Genomic DNA, 18,641 nt, shown 5'->3' on the forward strand with positions numbered 1-18,641 from the left:
TCCAAGTCAAGGGCTCCAAGAGTAAGGGGGACTCAGGTAAAGCCTAGATCACAGAAAAAACAGGAACGTTCCCTGGAGTAATACATACTACAAAGAAAGATTAGAGTGGGAATTGGAACCTCAGGCCTGGACACAGGGTCTGCTGGTTGGTGGGCGGGGAAGGAAGGGACTGTGGGCACACCTTCCTCAGATGCTCAGAACCCTTTGTGACTCTACAGGCTCTGTGATGCAGGCCTGAGGTTATAGTCAAGCCCAGGTGCCCTCAGGGCTCAGATGCCTCAGGCAACCAAGCCATTCAGATGATGGAGCATATTCTCTCTTTTCTGGAAAGCAACATTCAGCCATGGCTGAACCATGCCTTAGATTATTTGGATACAGTCCCCAGCAGCATCTTTATGACTGGGGTGGTGTTGCTCCTTCTGCACCTGTGCTACCTGGTGTTCAAAGTGTTTTTCTTGACACACTCGGAAAAACCCAACATCCCAAAGGTAGGGACCCCCAACAGGGGTTCTTCTTGTGGCTTCCCATTTCCCTTCTCACATTAGTAAATGAGTTGGGTTGGATCAGAGAGATATGTAAGGTGGGAAGTGGGAATAGAGGATAAAACTTCACTCTTTAGGGGAAGAGATCAGGCAGGGCCAGGGGCTCAGGGAGGACTAAGATTTCCAACTGAAGCTCACAGACTATTCTGGGTGAAGGATTCCAAGAGAAAATGACAAAAAGTAATCGGTACTGATTGACATCCTTACTTATAGTGGGTTCTCAGAAGAAGTGTCTCTCCAGACACTTGATCCTGAGTGCCATACCCATATCACCTATCCTTCATTAAACCTCCTACATGTTGGGCTATGAAGGACAGCAGTGCTAACCTCTGAAGGCCTCTGATCAGAGGCTGAAGGCTGAGATCTCACCCCAGAACATAGGGTCCTGTGAGGGAGGCAGATGTGACTGTTGGCTCCAGATTCTATGATCTCCTTCAGCAGAGGACTTCTGATTGAGAATGTCAGAATGTGGAGCTCAAGAAAAATGCTCTCTTACTTAAGCTTTCTAAAGAAGAAAAATTGAAAATATTGTATTACCTTAAAAAGTTAAAAGAAGGAAGAAATCTCTATTAATTAAGTGTAGAGTAATAATAATTGTAGAGAATGGATAGCTGAGTTTCTTAGAAAAAGGAGAATTGAAGTGAGTCCCAGGCCCTGATTCAATTATTTTTGTTCTCAGCAAAAGAAGAGATTCAAGAAGAGAAGAAGCAAAACATTCAAAGGTATGCTTCTTCTTATTTAACCTGAACACTCTAAAGGTGACCTAAGGATGTCAGTTTCTAACCACAGTCTCTCTCAGGAAACAGAGCCTCAGAGGAGAGAGACAGTGGGCCTTTACACATCCACAGGGTCCCTACTGTGCTCATCCTGGTAATAAGTAGTGATGGACATGGGCAATGGGTGCTGCTTAATAGGTGACTATGGGAGGTTGAAGCAGGACTACAGGATGCTTTGAAGTCAGAACTTCTTTTTCCTGACATTGTGCAATGTACTTTTATTTCCTGGGTGATCAGACCCATCTCTGAGGAAATTGCTGAATTCATTGCTTATACCTGCTGGTTCAGAGCCTCTAATGGGATTAACTATGTGAAGAACTTCATCACTGAAGCCAAACACATAAAAGCATTCTTAATGATTATTGCTCCAGTTGGACTTTGTCTTCAAAATTCTTGGGGGTTTCCAACCTGGATATTAATAAGCTTTTCCTATAAAGGGATCCCTGTGTGATCACTGTGTACAAACATTCCTTATGTATAACCCACTCTCCTGGTTTTCCAGGTCCGAGAACGAGCCAGAGAGAAACACAGGAGTTGAAGAAGCTGTTTTCTGTTATAACAAGGTGATTACCCATTTCTTTTCCTTCATTCCTAGTCCCTTTCTCACATGTTCTATGCATTCCCCAGAGATTCAGTACAGCATGGCCTTCTCACAGGGAGGGGGAGCCCTAGCAACAGGTATGTGAGTGAAGGTCTTGGGAAGTGCTAAAAAGTGTGTTGTGAGGTGAAGGATATGGGCAATGTGAAGGGGGTAGGAGGTTTCACCCACAGGACTGCAGACCTCCTTTTCCTGTATGGTCCTTGTTAGAGCTTTGCACTTTGTGTCCCTTACAGCCACCTGGGCCAACATCAGGATAGAGACAACTTGCAGCAACTGTTACGTCCAGACAACCTCTGTAAGATGTTTAATGAGGTCAGTCATCTGGTATCTCTGACACCCTTGGAAGATGTTGCAAGTATTCAGACACCTTTGGATTCCACAGGTTATGTGAGAAAATCATCACCTTCCAAATTCCCTGCTCTCTCCTCAGTCCCAGGAGGGGAACTATTGCCAGCCTCTCTGTTGAAGCTTTCTCCACCTTCCTCATTCTCTCTTCCCCCTAACATGGTCATGCCCTCAGCTGACCTTCTCTCACCTTCCCCGTTGAGTGACTCTCTGCCACCAGAGCCTCTTCCTGCCTTGGACTCCAAGGCCACAGAAGACCCTTTACCACCCCCATCACTTTCCCTCCCCCCTCCCCCACCACATCCCACTCAGGAAACAGACACCCTTCTACCACAAGATGCCACTCTGCCTGTGGTGAGCAATCCTGCTGGCTTGTCCACTTCTGTTCCAGTGGGAGGCATGGACCATTCCAGCACAGAGCCCCCTGCCAAGAATATGCTGTCTTCCAATTTGGCACAAGATGGTGTAAAACAGCAATTTCTTGCCCTCTGTTCTGAGAACTTATCTGGGGGAGACACTGTAGCCTACTGTGTGGAGACTCATAATATCTGGTTTCGGCCCCCTGCTGTCCTGATATGCCTGGAGAGACAAATCAAAAAGAGGGGTGATGTCCTCAAGTGGAAAGAAAAGGAAAAGAAAGCAGAATCTTTTCCAAAACAACATCAGCCAAATTACCAAGGATTTTCTTCAGAGAAAAGGTCAGAGTCAGCTGCTGATCAGCAGGACTCGGCCATCTCTCTTCTTTCATGGAACGAAAAAGGCAAATCAGAGGAACCACAGGTGGATCAGCAGTCCCCTTATCCTAGGAGCTTTGAAGACCATTTACAGAAAAACTACACCCAGCTTTTCTATGGTGTCCCATCTCTACACCCCAAGTCCCTTAGCCCTAGTGTACCAGCTTCAGGTGATTATTCCTCAGCCTTTGTCTGCTTCAATACAGCATCCAATGATGCCACAGCCCACAAATCCCCAGTCCTTCTCTATACCCCACCTGCCTTCTTGCCTGTGAGCCAACCTCAACCCTTGCCCAAGACCTCTTCCCAACCTCAGCCCCAATATCTCACTCCTGAACATGCCTAGACCCAGCTTCAGCCTCAATCCCCACTCCCAATTCTGTCACCTCCTGAAAACCAGTTTAGGATCTGTGGAGTGCGTGATCTTGGACACAAGAACGAGGCACTATCTCTGGTGCCATCTGAAATTCATGACCTAGAATACAATGTGACACAAAAATCACAGGAAAGTCTGTGGGGTTTACCCTCTGTGGTCCACAAATCCCAGGAGGACTTTTGTCCCCCAGCTCCCAACATTGTGTTGGTTAACCCATCCTCCAAAGCTCATGTTGCAATCTCCATCCTTCCTGGAAATTATCCCCTCTCAGATGATCTTCAGAAGAAACTAGACCACCACCTTCGAAAGAGGCGTATCCAACACTTGTGGGGCCTGCCCCGCAGAGTCTATGCATCCCTGTCACTGATGCGTCCTCTGGAAAAAATTCCTGAGACCTCTGAGTCAAAGAGCAGTCATGGGCTCTCAAGAAAGTCTTTGGATAAGAGTCAGAGCACCAAAGATATAAATAAGGGGGGCTCAAGCCAACCCAGAAACCTCCATGAACTGAGCTCAGGAATGCTTCCTCTAAAGATGGGAGTGAGGAAGGCACAGAGAGATGGTACCAAGATTGAGCAAAATCGGCATGTGCTGAGTGACCGAGATAATGTTCTGGGGTCTTCCTCAAGGAAGGACCTAGAACATCACTTGCAGAGTCCATCAGGTGGAACTCCAAGTACCTCAATGGTGAATTCACTACAGAAACAACTTGAAAATGCCTTGAACTCCCACCTGAGCAAGAAGTTTCAGGAAATCAGTGAGGGTCAGATTCCTGGCACTGTGCATAGATCATGGCATTCTATCAAGTTGGCATTGCCTGTAAGTGAGAAATCCACCAGACAAACGAGTCACAAACCTTTGGCACCAACCAGGACAGACAGCTCTGTCAATACTACCCAGGCTATTTCCTTCCTCGATGCTGGCAAGAAGAGGATGATGGTAGATCACATTACACTGTTTCATAAGAGGTTGATATATGGCCTTCCCAACAGGGTTCAGGAATCCCTAGAGATCTTTAATGAAAAAGATTCATATCACTCCTTTTCTCACTCCAAGTTTCCTTGTTCTGCCACCCGTATTTCTGGGGTGGATTCTAAACAGAGCATGTCCAAGACCCATGGAGGAAGATATAGTGCTTTTCATGGAGACAAAGAGAAAACCAAAGATGCAACTCAAAGTCTAGATCGTCCTCTCCTTGCCACCTCAGTCGTGGTCAAGAAAGAACAGGCGATCCTGACACAAACAGTCTTTGAGATCAAGCATGAGCATGTAGAGGACCTTCGCAGAATAAAGGATGGCAAACCATCTGTTCTGCCCCAGACACAGAGCATTATAGGCAAAGCTTATCAGAAACCACCTGTAGCAGCCAATAGATGCAGCCCAAAGCTGGCCAGGAGGCAAGCTGGGGTTGGACCTCAGGAAACAGGACCTAAGAGACTGAGTTCCAGCTACAGTGTAGCAAGGCCTCAGGGCAATCGGATGCCCTGGGGAAGTTCTTCCATGTCCAAGATATCTGAGAAATCCAGGGAGACATTGAAGGCACAGGAGCTCTATGCTTGTCAGTCACAACCTCCCACTGTCTTGACAACCAGAAAACCAGAAAGCTCCCCAGTGTCAGATGTCTATACTCCTGAAAATTCCCCCAAACTACCAGTTGTTAGAGACCCTGGATTGTCACACCTTAACAATCCATTGCTTGGTGAGTTAAGGGCTAAAATGAAGAAGGGGGAACCTAGCCAGAAGCAAGGCCATAGCAATGGCATACCCCTTGTTTCAAATAGCTTGACTTCCAAGACCTTCCTTAAACATGACCAGGGTGCTGCCTGCAAGAACATGGCAGTTTCCCAGGTCCTGCATGTCCACCTGGACAACACACAGAGCAAAAAGCATGGGCAGGGACCCTGGGTCCCTAAGCTTGACTTTCACAAAGGCCAAGATAAGAACTGCCCAGCAACTGCTAAGACAATGACCCCTCCAGGACCCAAAACACTCAAGCTTGGTGGAAGGGATGCAGGGTTGGGCACATGCCAACCCAGAAGGAGGAGCCACCACCCTCAAGACAGGACATTAGAGCAGACACTTGGGAGCAAGTCCTGCTCAGCCCAGTCACTGAAGGGACAAGCTCCTCCTGAAAGCCTCAGAAACCAGATGAAGAACTTTTTTCAATGGCTTTATCCTAACATAAAAGGCAAACGGCAAGAAGGTTCCCCGGAAAACGGCAGCTCCCCATCATCACCTGTGCAGGGCAGAGGCCTAGTCCAAAGGAGAGCTGCCTTTACTGGGAATACTGACAACCCCAGAATCATGAGAGACGGTGAAAAGGTCCTGGGGGAGAAACGTGGACACTGGCATGGAATCAATGTCACCTGCCCCCAAGAGCCACATTTGTCCCCCAAGAAGTCTGGGAAAACTCAGCCCAAGGCAGGACTTGAGGTCCAGGCAGAGTTTGTCCAGGTGCATCCCTTCAATTACAAGGCTCCTTGCTCTAAAGTAACAAGGATCAACTCCATGCCCCACAGGGATTGAAAGACTCATTCAAGTCTCACCTGTGGGCATCAAGTGGGCCAGTTGTCTCTGGTTGCCCCTTTCTGTGCTGAAGCCAATTTGGTTATTATTCCCTAATTTGTAAAGAGAAAATTCTTATCCACCATTTGCAAGAAGGAATATTTCCTATAATAATTATCCCTGATGGAAATACTGAATGTCCCCAATAAATGTTCTTACAAGAGTTTTCTTTGTATTGTGTTGAATGCATGGTTTGGGGGTCACTCCATTGGTTGTGGTTACGGAAAGAAAAAAATCAGTTTAACCCTTGCCCGTATTTGCTTGCAAGGTGACAAGTTCCCTAGAGCTCTTCTTGAAGGTATGTTACCTGCCCCTGAATCCCCTCCCCTCCCTTGTGAAGTTGGAGGAGGTGGCAGTTTCCAACCTCTTAGCTTTGTCTTAATGGCATTGTATGACAGTCCACACTTTCCCCCCTCATTGATCAAGTAGAGAGAAGTACATTTTCTTAGAATAAAATGACTTAGTCATTTTTAAAATAAAATTTGTCACCAATCAGCCTGTCACTGGTGCATGACCCTTTCCTGGGGGCATTTAGGGCATTGCCAAAGTGGATTCAAGCAAGCTAACAGAACATCTGGGAAAAGAGGAGGTGCTGCTTAAGAACCTGTCACATGGGCATGGTAACGTATTTTAGAAGCATACTGTTATCTTGCCATTGAGGTTCCCTTACTGGAAAATCACCTAAGGCAAATGGTCCCTCTTCCTGAATATTTCTTCAATCTGCCTGGACTGTTATTGATGGTTTTGTAGAGTAAAGGGGTCTCTGCTGTCCCTGCCTACAACTGTCAGTGTTAAGAATATCAATTAGGGTAAAATAAAGCTAAGAGTAATGAAAAGATATCTTAGGGTGAGTGGGAAAGTAAGAAAAACATGCACAGAGAGTAAAGAATGACACTGTTGGTGGAAGAGAGGTTTATGCCCCATCATTCCCACATCCTGACCCTGGCATCTTCTTGCATTTCCCAGTGTGATTCTGCCACCATTTCTCTGAGGCTTTTCAGGGTACTGCAGAGCTTATGTTGTACTGGCAGAAGTAAACATGGGGCTCTTCTTTACAAGAAGACAGCTGATTGGTTGAATACAGACATGTCATCCTTACCTTTAGGGAAGGTGCCATTGGGACATTCTTTCTACCCATGCTTATAACAATATGCAAGATATTGCCCTTATGAGGATGAGAATGCCACCATTGATCTTTCTGGGCTAGATGGAGCCATGATATATATCTCAGATCACTTTGAGCTCCTGATCCCACAGTGAATGCTGAAGTATGCACCAGGTTTACAGATTTTCACCTGCTTACCACAGACCTGTATGGAATGCTACACACATGAAGGTGACTCCTCTTGCACAGACTGAGTCTCAAAATTGAGTGAGTTTCCTAGGGGATATTTGAATAGGTTTTCCAGGAAAAATTGTGAATTCTGGTTGGCAAAATCAAAACAAAAAGCTGTCTACCACAGCTTCCTTTTAATCTAACTAGAGTATCTTCTTTGTCAGAATTCAAAGCAGGGTTCAAAGCTCAGAGTTGCAGAAGACATACAGATTTTGTGGAGTCCCTGGGATAAACAGATAAGGAGTTGGTAGAGGAACTGGAAAATCACCATGTATGGATTAGTTAATAAACTGGTCTTTGATCCATATTGTCCTACCTTAGGATTCTAACCTTTGGTCCAGTTTAATTATTGACACACTTATAGAATTTATCACCAGAAAAACATCTCCATCTGAGAAAACAGAACCATCCCCCTATCATTCTAGTTTATGCTCTTAAATTCTGAGGTGTCAAAAATTTTTCCATTTCTCATTCTATCCACAAAGGTCTTCATTCCCTCCCTCTTCATCATAGAATTGTCTATCAAGTAAGCAACATTAATAAAGCTCTACTCCAATTGAACCTCATCCCATATATTTAATCCTCCTTGTCCGGGAAAATCCCATCTGTCTGCTTTTCCCATGGATGCCTTCCTATAAGTGATGGATCACTACTGGATTCAATCTAACAGGTTTACTCTCACCACAGTGAAGTCATAGTTGGTCCCGTACTATGTGGAAATAATTCACTTACTTATTCCCCAAATAATTATGGTATACTTACTCTCAATAAACAAACCTCATGAAGCTTAGGTCACTATTCCTTAGTCCATTCTCTCATGACACATTTATTCCAACTCTCTACACTTTCTTCAAAGTGGGGTCATCTCTACTTGTTGAGTCAATGTTTTAGACTCACAGTTCATAGAGGTACTAGAAGCCATCACATGGAATTCGTATTAATAAACTTTAAAAAAATACTCTATGCATCCTCCCCCCATTTTATATTTCTTCCTGTTATACAGAAAGAAATTTTCTTCCAAGGGCCTAACCTGAAAGGAATTCCTGAAGTATCTATATTGAGGAACAGCTCAACTCCAGTTTATGGACTAAACACATCCTTGCCAGCTATTGTTATCAGCTCCTCCCTCTTGTCATATGGAAATTAATATGTTACTTTTTAAAAGCTTTTTATTACAAAAATGTTTAAAGATATACAAAAGCAGATAGACCCACATAACCATTCTGATAGCTACCACTCAACTTTTGTAATTATGGATTTGGCATCTGTGATGCACCCCATTTTTACACTATGAAGCAAAGTGCATTTAACTATCTCATTATTCATTCCAGATGATAAGCTGTGTATCCTTTTTCAATGTTCTCACAGTCTTTTGATAGCACATTAAGAACATACCTGTCCATGTACAGGTGTGTTAATAAACTGGTCTTTATTTTTTTTCATTGGCTTTAAACAAGAGATTTATGGATTTTGACAATGCATTCTTCTCCTTTATTCAACCCTGAGAAGTCAATTGGGCAAATTCCTCACTATAACAGCAATCTTATGAATTAACTGTACAATATGTCAATCCCTTAATCACATAGTAACTATCACATGAAACAAGTATAGGCATAAAAAATTGAACCTCTGGATAAAAACTATTTACAAGAAAACAATTCTTTTCACTCATTGACAGTGATTGTTTCCATTTAATCCAGCAAACCAAATATATTTATTTCATCTCTTTCCCTCAATGCCATTTTGTAACAGATTATATAACAAAATGCTCAACATCATGAGTCATCAGAAAAATGCAAATCAAAATCATTAGATAACTCTTCACACCTGCTAGGATGGCTAGAATGACTATCAGGAAGTATGTGAGAATATGTGGAGAAATCAGAAAGTTGTATTCATTGCTGGTTGGAATGAAAAAGTGTAATACTTTTGGAAGATAGTCTGTCATTTCTTCAAGATGACCAACACAATTGACCCACAACCTAGTAATTCTACTCCTATGTATATTCCCAGGAGAAATGATATTATATATCCACATAGTAACTTATGCATGCATATGCATAGGATTACTCATAATATCCAAAAAGTGGAAAAAACACAAATAGACAAAATATGGTATGTCCATATAATGGAATTTTATTCAATAACAAAAGTATTCATACATAGTACAATGTGGGTTAAATGTGAAAACAAAACTATTGATACATGGTAGAACATGGATGGATAGTGATATCCTGATCATATATGAGGCAATTAAATGTCCAAATTAGGGAGATGTATAGAGACAGAACATAGATTAATGGTTGCACAGAGTCAAGGGGAAAATGTGCAAGAAGAGTAATAGATAAATGGTGGGAGACATTGAAATTCTGAAAATATTTTAAAATTGACCCTGGTGATAGATGCACAACTCTAATGATCACACTAAAAATCATTGTATTACATACTTTACGTTGGTGAATTTTATGGTATGTGAACTATATTTCAATAAAATTTTTAAAACAGTAAAGGATCTTTAAAGATTGTTTCTAGATGACAAAAAAGGGATAGGAAGCCAGGCATGGTGGTGCACCCTGTAATCCCTGCAATTTGGGAGGCTGAGGCAGGAGGATTACAAGTTCAAGACCAGCTTGAACAAGTTAGCAAGACCCTGGCAATGGGTGCTACCCAATTGGTGGCCATGAGAGACGTCAAGGAAGAACTCCTGGTTGCTTTGGGTTCAGAACTTCTCCCTCCTGATGCGTAAAGTAAAACTTTATTTCCTAGGAGCTCAGACTCATCTGTGAGGAAACCACTAACTTCATGATTCACATGGTGGTTTCAAGCATCACAACCACATACATATGTGAGATTTGTAGTTATCATTGACCATTTGACCTTCTCTATTAGAGGATTTTTATGGCTTTCAGATTTTGATATTCTAAAGCATTTTCTACCAAGGGACCTATTTTTATTTTTTTTAAATTAGTGCATTATAGCTGTCCATTATATTGGGTTCATTTTGACATAATTTTAAAATCATGGACTATAATTTGCTCCATTTTTTTTTATTTTTATTTTTTGAAGGTACAGTTTTATTTTTTTTCCAGCTTTTATTCCTTTAACATCTTAACAAAAGAAGATTTCCCAAAGTTTAAAAAATCTTTGAAAAATATACAGTTTCATATTATTTACACAATATATGAGTACAGGTTCCAATATCATACAAATATTGTAATGTTAGAAACACAGTTGGAAGGCATGATGTAACTCACTGCTTTTAGATGAAAGACTAATGGACAAGTTTTCATATTTCAACTATCTTTGTTACTTGTTATATCCTGATATATGAACTATTAGGCACCTGAGAGGCTGGAAGACTACTGAACATGAGATGAGCTTCAATACCTTCTATTTTGTTTGATCTTATTTATTTTTAAAACTTACCACACTTATCTCTTTACAACTTTGCTTTATTCTCACTACCCTAAATGACCAAATAATAACCACATGAACTGTTAATGTATACATGAATCTAAAAATCAAACATAAAAATGAATAGCCAAGTTATATAAGATATATATTTAATCCCAGGCAAGTCCCTATGGCTTCATGAGCAACTTAGATTCTAGAGACAGGTGTCAACACTTCAGTTTCCATGCTCTGAACTATATTTTTAAAAAACATAAAAAAGGACTGACAATAATTGGAATAATTCATCTCTTTATATTCAAGAAACCTAAGATTAAAAATTCTAAATTATAGTTTTATTTATACTTAAAAATACATTGGAAATTCTGCATATGCCCATGATCAAGCTTATTTTCAATGCACATTACTTCAATTTTGATGACATGGTTTGTTCTGACAAGTCCTTTTACAAGCTGAACACCAAAATAGGGAAACTCCTGTAGATTTTCGCTGGCATTGCCACGGATGATGTGTATTGCTTCCTTGCTAATGGTGATGGGTGACTCTCATCTGCCTTTTATCACCTGAACAGTTTTCCGACCATAATGATAATAACTGTAAGCTGATGCAGCTGTGGTGAAAGCTGTAAAATACCAAAGCATCCGAAGGTAAATGCTATCACCATAATTGAAAACTGGAGCTGCCAAAGAAGCTGCCACCAAGATTAACTGAACTGCTGTGTTTACCTTGCTGATGAACGTTGGTTTTAATCTAGCAGTAGCATAACAAGGATTGAAATACTTAGCTAGTGTTCGCGGTGTTGGAAGAGTTCGATATCTGACATAAAAAACAGCAGCAATCAACATTACATCTCTTGAAATTATCATATAAGTAAGTGGAACAAATCGGTTAGCCCAGCTAAAGCAAAAACTCCTAGTGCAACATTAAAATCTTCTTCAATAATCAAATATCCCAAAATTGGGGCCAAGCCAATTCTTGTCATTGACAACATATTTGGGATTGTCCATGGATTTTCATACGGACTGGGGGCGCTCGCCGGGACCCACCCGCCGCCCGGGGCCTCCGCGGCGGCGTCCCCTCCTGCCGCAGGCCCGGGGGCCGCTTTGCCCGCGCCTGAGCAGTGGCTCCGTGGGCCGGCTCTGGGCAGCCGCAGGGCAAGCGCGGCCGGGCGCAGCGACCAGCGCTCGGCCTGGCAGCTCAGGCAGCAGGGCACGAGCGGAAGCAAGGCCCCGCGGGAGCGCCCCTTACCCGACCGCACCCCTAGCACCCAGGCGGCCGCACGCAGGGCCCCCCACGAGCAGCGCGCCAAGCGCGAGGCCAGCATGGCCCTGCGGCCGTGCCGCGAGGGCCGAGGCGGCGAAAGCTCAGCAGCTCGGGTCACCGGCGAGCCTCTTCTCCATAGAGACCCCGAAGTGCCGGGGAAGCACGGCCGCTGGTGCCTCCATACTAGTTTCCTGCTCCATTTTAATCCCTAGTACTTCCCCTTTCTCTCTCCTCCCCTTACCCCCATTCTCTTTTCTCTTCTTATCTTTCTTCTATTTATTTATAGTTTATGGATAAACATGATGGTGAAATTAACTGTGCTATATTTATATATAAATATACAAAGAAAACTTTGGCTAGATTCATTTCACATTTTTGTGCTTCCCTTTTCCAGTTCCTTCTCCCTTCCCTGAATTCCCTTCCTCTTCTCCACTGATCTACTATTTTCATAGGATTTTCCCTCTCTTTTTTCTTCTCCTTACTTCAGTTAAGCTTCCACATATGAGAGAAAACAATCAACCCTTGACTGCCTTGAGTCAGACTTTTTTCATTTAGCATGATGTTCCATCCATTTCCCAGCAAATCCCATAATTTTATTCTTCTTTACAAATAAGTAAAACTCCACTGTGTATATATACCACATTTTCTTTCTCCATTGGTCTGTTGATAGACACCTAGGCTGGTTCCATGGCTTGGCTACTGTGAAATGCACTGCTATACACATTAAGTGGCTGCATTCCTATAGTATGGTTTTAGATCTTTCGGATGTATACTGAGGAGTGGGATAATTGGGTCGTATGGTTGTTTTGAGGAATCTAGTCTTTTGAGGAATCTCCAAACTCCTTTAGTGGTTGTACTAATTTACAGTCCTATCAACAATGTATTAGAGTACTTTTTCCCCACATCTGCACCAACATTTGTAATTTTTATATTCTTATTAATTGCCATTCTGACTAGAGTGAGATGAAATCTCAATGTAGTTTTGATTTTCATTTCCCTAATTGATAGAGATATTCAACATTTTTTCATATACTTGTTGACCATTTGTATTTCTTCTTTTCAGAAGTTTCTGTTTATTAATTGGGTTATTTGTTGGGGGGGTATTAAATTTTTTTGAGTTACTTGTATATTCTGGATATTAATGCCCTGAGGAGCAGGTGGCCAAGATTTTCTCCCATTCTGTAGATTCTCTCTTTCCATCTTTGTTTCCTTTGCTGTGTAGAAGCTTTTTAATTTAAAGCCATCCCACTTATTAATTCTTGGTTTTATTTTTTATGCTTTAAGAGTCTTGTTAATGAAGTTGTTGCCTGTGCCAATATGTTGATGTGTTGAGCCCACATTTTGCTCTAACAGTTGTAGTGTTTCTGGTCTAATTCCTAGGTCTTTGATCCACTTCAAATTGTCTTTTATGCAAGGTTAGAGATAGGGATCAAATTTCAATGTTGTACATACAGATATCCAGTTTTCCCAGCACCATTTGTGAATGCACCACATGCTTTCTTCAATACATGTTTTTTGGCAAATTTTTCAAGTATCACATGACTATATTTATATGGTTCTGTCTCTGTGCTATCTATCAAGTTCTATTGGTCTTCATGTCTGTTTTCAAATACCAAGCTGTTTTTATTACTATAGCTCTATATTACAATTTGAGGTCCAGTATTGTGATGCCTCCAGAATTTTCTTTATCCACTGGTCTATTAATGAACACCTAGGCTGGTTCCATAACTTGGCTATTGTGAACTGTGCTGGTATAAACATTAAAATAGTATAGTATAGTATATATAATATAGTGGCTGCATTTCTATAGTATTTTTAGATCTTTTGGATATGTACCAAGGAATGGGCTAACTGAGTCAGATGGTGGTTTCATGCCAAGAAGAGCTTGCTCAGATCTGCTTTAGCTATTCTGAATCTCTTATTCCTCCATATAAATTTCAGAACTGTTTTTCTAGTTCTGTGAAGAATGTCACTGGTATGTTAATGGGGAAGCATTGACTTTGTGTAATACTTTTGGAAATATGGCTATTTTGACAATATTATTTCTGCATATCCAAGAATATAGGAGGTCTTTTCATCTTCTAAGGTTTTCTTCAATTTCTTTCCTCAGTGTTCTATAGTTTTCATTCTAGAGGTCTTTTTCCTCCTCCACAAAGGAACTTTGTGTTACTACCTGCATTACAAATTAAACATTTTCCTGTCTTTCCAGGTCAAAAAAAAAACATGTTTAGAGAACAGAAAAAGGGAGAAAACTGCTCACTGTTATGATAAAGTGATTGATTAACCATTTCCCTTCTATTCTGCTTCCCTTTTTAGGATGCTGTACCCAAGGATTCAATGCAGCCTTCTCTTGTTTTGAGAAGGGCAACTATAGCAACAGGAAGGTTATAGAGTGTGTTGTGAAATTATGGATATGGAACAATGAGAAGAATTTAGCAGGTTTCAGGTGGTTCCAGCCCAACCAGGCCAATGGGCCCTTCCTTTCCATGTTTTTGTTCTAGATACAGCTTTGTACTTACTATCTCATGCAACCCTGTGAACTAGCATCTTTAACATCCACATTTTGTTAATTATCATATCTGCATCCCTCTGTGAGAAAATGCTAAGATCAATTACCTGCTGTCCAAAGAGTCCCTTATGCTGCACCCTCTATGTCTCTTTGTCTTCTGAAGCTTATATGCCTGAGTTGTCAAACATCCTGACATCCACACTCTCAGCATTCCCTACAGTAGACAAAATACCAAGCTTCAGTCTTTTCCACTATCCCTTTAATTCCCTCACCTAACAAGGTCACCCCTTAGCTAACCAACTTTCACCCTCACCACTCAGTCCCCAGAGCTGATTCCTCCCTTGGATTTGAAATTCCAAGTGAACCACTTTCTATTCCAACAACTTCTGCTTCCCTGTCTCCCACCAAATCATACTCAGGAAGAAGAACCTGTTCTCTAATGAAAGACCACTTTGTCTCTAGTGGATATATCTGCTGGTTTGTATATTTATATAACCAACTCTCAAAGGCACTGATCATTAAAGCACGACAATGTCAGAATTCTGCCAGTGGCTAACCCCCACCGGGAACATGTTATCCCAAGATTACCACATCTCATTTTCAGCATGAGCATTTTCCTCTCCAACTACTTGAGACTTGTCTCCAGGGAGATTCTGATACCAAGCACATGGAGTCCAGTAGCTTTAATTTCTTTGGCTTGAATATTCTGGCACTATTTGAGAGACAAAGAGAACAACTTGCTAGAGTGTAGGGGGGAAAGAAGAAGAAAATTTTTCAAGACAAATGTGGTTTGAATACCAGCAGATATTCAAGGAACTCATTGCAGTCACTTGTTGACAAGCAGAAGAAATTAAAGCTAAATAAAGGCATCTGTATCTTCATTGGCAGCTATTATATGTGAAGACTTTGGGAGGAAACTTAAAACAGTAGTCAGATCTTCTGGGGTCTTCCCCTGCTACACAGAAGGTCCATAGTGGATACTCCACAGGGTTCTAGGAGCAGTCACCCCCTAGAATCTCACTCTTGTTTTATTCAGTGGCATATGTAATGTTCCTGCCCTTTAAATGGAGGATTAAAGGTCTCCCTCACTGCCTCTGTCCCATCCACTTTCCCTCACTAATGTACATTCCTATTGCTTTCCTCAAACCAAGATTCAATACCAGATCCTATCTCATACTCATTTCCATTCCCATGCTCACCTTCAATCCCTACTCATAGTCATCTTCATCCCAGAATAAGGACTATAAGGTATCATTCCATAGATTCTAAAATAAAGCTGACTTTCACATTTCAATTGAAGATCAACCCCTGGAAGGACATGCATGTTACCTCCACATCTCTGTGAGCAAATACCTAAGAAAATCAACTTAAAGATTTATTTTTTGGCTTAAGTTTTAGAGGTTTCAGTTCATGGTCACTGGAATTCATTGTTTCTGGGTCTGTGGAGAGGCAGAACATGGCAGGTACTTTTGCTCACCTTCTGGTGGCCAAATAGTAAAGAGAGAACTAAAAGGGGCCAGGGACAAAATGTACCCTCCAAAGGCATACCCCCAGAGACTTACTTCCTTCAACTAAGTCCCAACTACTAAATTTTCCACCACTTCCTAATAACTCTGTCAGCTGGGAATGAACCAAGCCTTTAACACACAGCCTTTGGTATATATTCCAGATTCAATCTGTAACATTATGCCCTTGCCCCCAAAGATTCATAAGCATTTCACAATGCAAAACACATTCAGTCCCTCCCCATAGTCTTAATAGTTCTAGAAGTGCTTAAAAGTCCAAGTCCAAATTCTTCTTTGAGTCTCAGGCAAACTCTGAGCTATGAACCCCTACAAAAATAAAAAAAAAAAAAGAAGTTAACTATGTCAACATAAAATAGCACAGGGTAAACATCCCCATTCCAAATGAGAGGAATAGGAGAATACCAAGGATGAAAACTAGCTGAGAAAATATTAAATCCTCTAACTATGTCCAGCATCTGAGGCACCTGTTGGTATTTGATGTAAGCTTCATAGGACTTGAGCATCCTGACTTTATGGCCTTGCTGGCTGAAACCCACTTGGTCACACTCTTGGGCTGGCTCCACTGCAGCTTTCCTCAGCAGATATTCCTGGTACCTTGGTATCTCTAAATTCTTGAGGTCTTCATTGCAGCTTCATTTTCACTCTTATAGCTTCATATAACATCTTCTCAGGAACTATCTGAATGAGTTCCATTCCAGCCACACTTTTCCTGGCCTCCAAGGCCTTCATTTGAAATCTTGGTGGAACTCACAACTCTTGCATTCTTTATGCCTGCAAAGCCAGCAACACCATATGGATGATGCCAAGATTCGCTGCCAGACCAAGCAGTGGTTAGGCCCCCTTGAGCCCAGATATAACAGTCCTGGAGAGACTGGATAGTTGAACAAGGTGAAATGAAACCCGAGGAATAGACTTCCTAGATGGCCCTGTGGGAGCAGGGCACCTAGGTGCTCTCTTGTCAAATGAAATATTTATACTTTTATGCCTTTGACCATGGAAGAAGTAGTGTCTCACTGATAACCTGAGACCCATCAAGACATCTTTCCTGTTGTTACAGTGCAAAATATTTGATTTATTTTTAATGGTGATCATCCCTTTAGCAAATATATCCAACAACTTCTGCTTCCCTCTCTCTTTCTTGGAAAGAACTTTACATATACTCCTTTTCTGGTCAAACTGCAAGGTTTTCAAAAAATCTTTCTGCTCTGATTTTCCTCCCAATTCTCTCCCTAAAATCTGTCTAAAACCATCTAGATTACCCATGCCACAGCCTGAATGTTGTGCTGCCTTCACATTTTATCTGCCAGATAAACTAGTTCATTACCTTTAAACATGGCCTCGCACAAAATACCAGTGCATAGACCAAATGTAGACAAGTTCTTTGCCCAAATATATTAATGGTGTCTAGTTTAATTCTCAATAGAGTCCTCGTTTCCATCAGACACCTCATGAACACAATCTTTACTGACTGCATTCTTATCGCCATTCTGGCCTTCTGAATTCCCACCAAACTCTCCCATTAAACTCTGTTACAGTACTCTAAACCTTTTCTGACATCATGATCAGATATAACTAAAGCAATGGCCCTACTCCCAGTACCAATTTTCTATTAGTCAGCTTTCTATCCCTGTGACAAAACCCCTGAGAAAATCAACTTAAAGGAGGAAAGATTTATTTTGGTTGTTTCAGAGTTTTAATTCATGGTCCTTTGACTCTGCTGTTTCTGGGCCTGTAGTGAGGCAGAAACATCATGGCAAGAGAGTGTGTTAAAGCAAAGCTGCTAACCTCAGTAGCAGAAAGCAAAGAGAGAAAGCCATAAAAGTCCAGGAACAAAATTTAGTCTTCAAAGGCATGACTCAGTGACCTATTTCTTCCAACTAGGTTCCACTTCCTAAAGTTTCCACCAGCTTCCAATAAGTCACTAGGTGGGGACTTACCTGAAATACATGAGCCTGTGGGGGACATTTCAGATCCAAACTAAAGCTGCCGTACTGCAGAAACAAATAATTTGCAAGGTTTAGTCATTCAGCACTCAAAATGAAAAGAAGCAATTTGCTCTTTGACTCCCAATATTTCATTCATCAGACAGTCTTCCCAAGTCTATGTTCTAGTCTCCATCTCTCCTGGCCATTATTATAGCAGCATTGAAGTCCATGAGATCTTGTAGCTTAATGTTCCAGAAAGATTAATCCCATGCTATTACCTCTGAACCCATAGTAATCTAGGATTTATAGGATTGAAGGAACCTTAGTGAAAATCAAGAGAACCATCTCAGCACAACTGCAGACATAATCATTTGATATTAAATGTCCCCCAAGGGTTATGTTCTAAAGGCTTGGTTGTTAGTTTGTGGAACTACTGGGAGATGGAGAAGCCTTTAGGAGGTGGGGCTTAATGGAAGGAAATTAGGTCATTGGGATACTTTTGAAGGTGATACTGGGAACCTGCTCCCTTCCTCTCCCCTCTTTTCTTCCCAGCCGCCATGAGGTGAGCATCTTCATGCACTTCCCACCATGTTATTTTGCCTTGCCAAAGGCCCAAAGTGGCATTATAAAACAACCATGGACTAAAATCATGAGCCAAAATAAATATTTCCTCCTTACAAATTGATCATGACAGGTATATTCTCATAGTGATTTAAAAAAAAATTGACTAACTTG

General features: G+C 41.6%; 1 protein-coding gene, 1 long non-coding RNA gene and 1 pseudogene across 2 annotated transcripts; 1 reads left to right on the forward strand and 2 right to left on the reverse strand.

Moving 5' to 3' along the window:
* Nucleotides 1-302: 302 nt before the first annotated feature.
* On the forward strand, nucleotides 303-5,897 carry LOC139701472 (spermatogenesis-associated protein 31D1-like). The gene is made up of 3 exons (XM_071600382.1): nucleotides 303-488; nucleotides 2,127-3,269; nucleotides 3,399-5,897. The coding sequence occupies exons 1-3, from the start codon at nucleotides 303-305 to the stop codon at nucleotides 5,895-5,897; spliced, it is 3,828 nt and encodes a 1,275-aa protein (XP_071456483.1).
* A 4,559-nt stretch (nucleotides 5,898-10,456) lies between these two features.
* Nucleotides 10,457-12,129, reverse strand: LOC139701556 (cardiolipin synthase (CMP-forming) pseudogene; annotated as a pseudogene).
* Nucleotides 12,130-15,893: 3,764 nt separating this feature from the next.
* Nucleotides 15,894-18,051, reverse strand: LOC139701506 (uncharacterized). The gene is made up of 3 exons (XR_011704036.1): nucleotides 17,919-18,051; nucleotides 16,446-16,752; nucleotides 15,894-16,287 (listed from the first exon to the last, which is right to left on the reverse strand). It is a non-coding gene; the product is annotated as an uncharacterized lncRNA (long non-coding RNA).
* Between the last annotated feature and the right edge of the window lie 590 nt (nucleotides 18,052-18,641).

Source organism: Marmota flaviventris, chromosome 13, assembly GCF_047511675.1.
Source record: "Marmota flaviventris isolate mMarFla1 chromosome 13, mMarFla1.hap1, whole genome shotgun sequence".
Classification (NCBI taxonomy): Eukaryota; Metazoa; Chordata; class Mammalia; order Rodentia; family Sciuridae; genus Marmota; species Marmota flaviventris.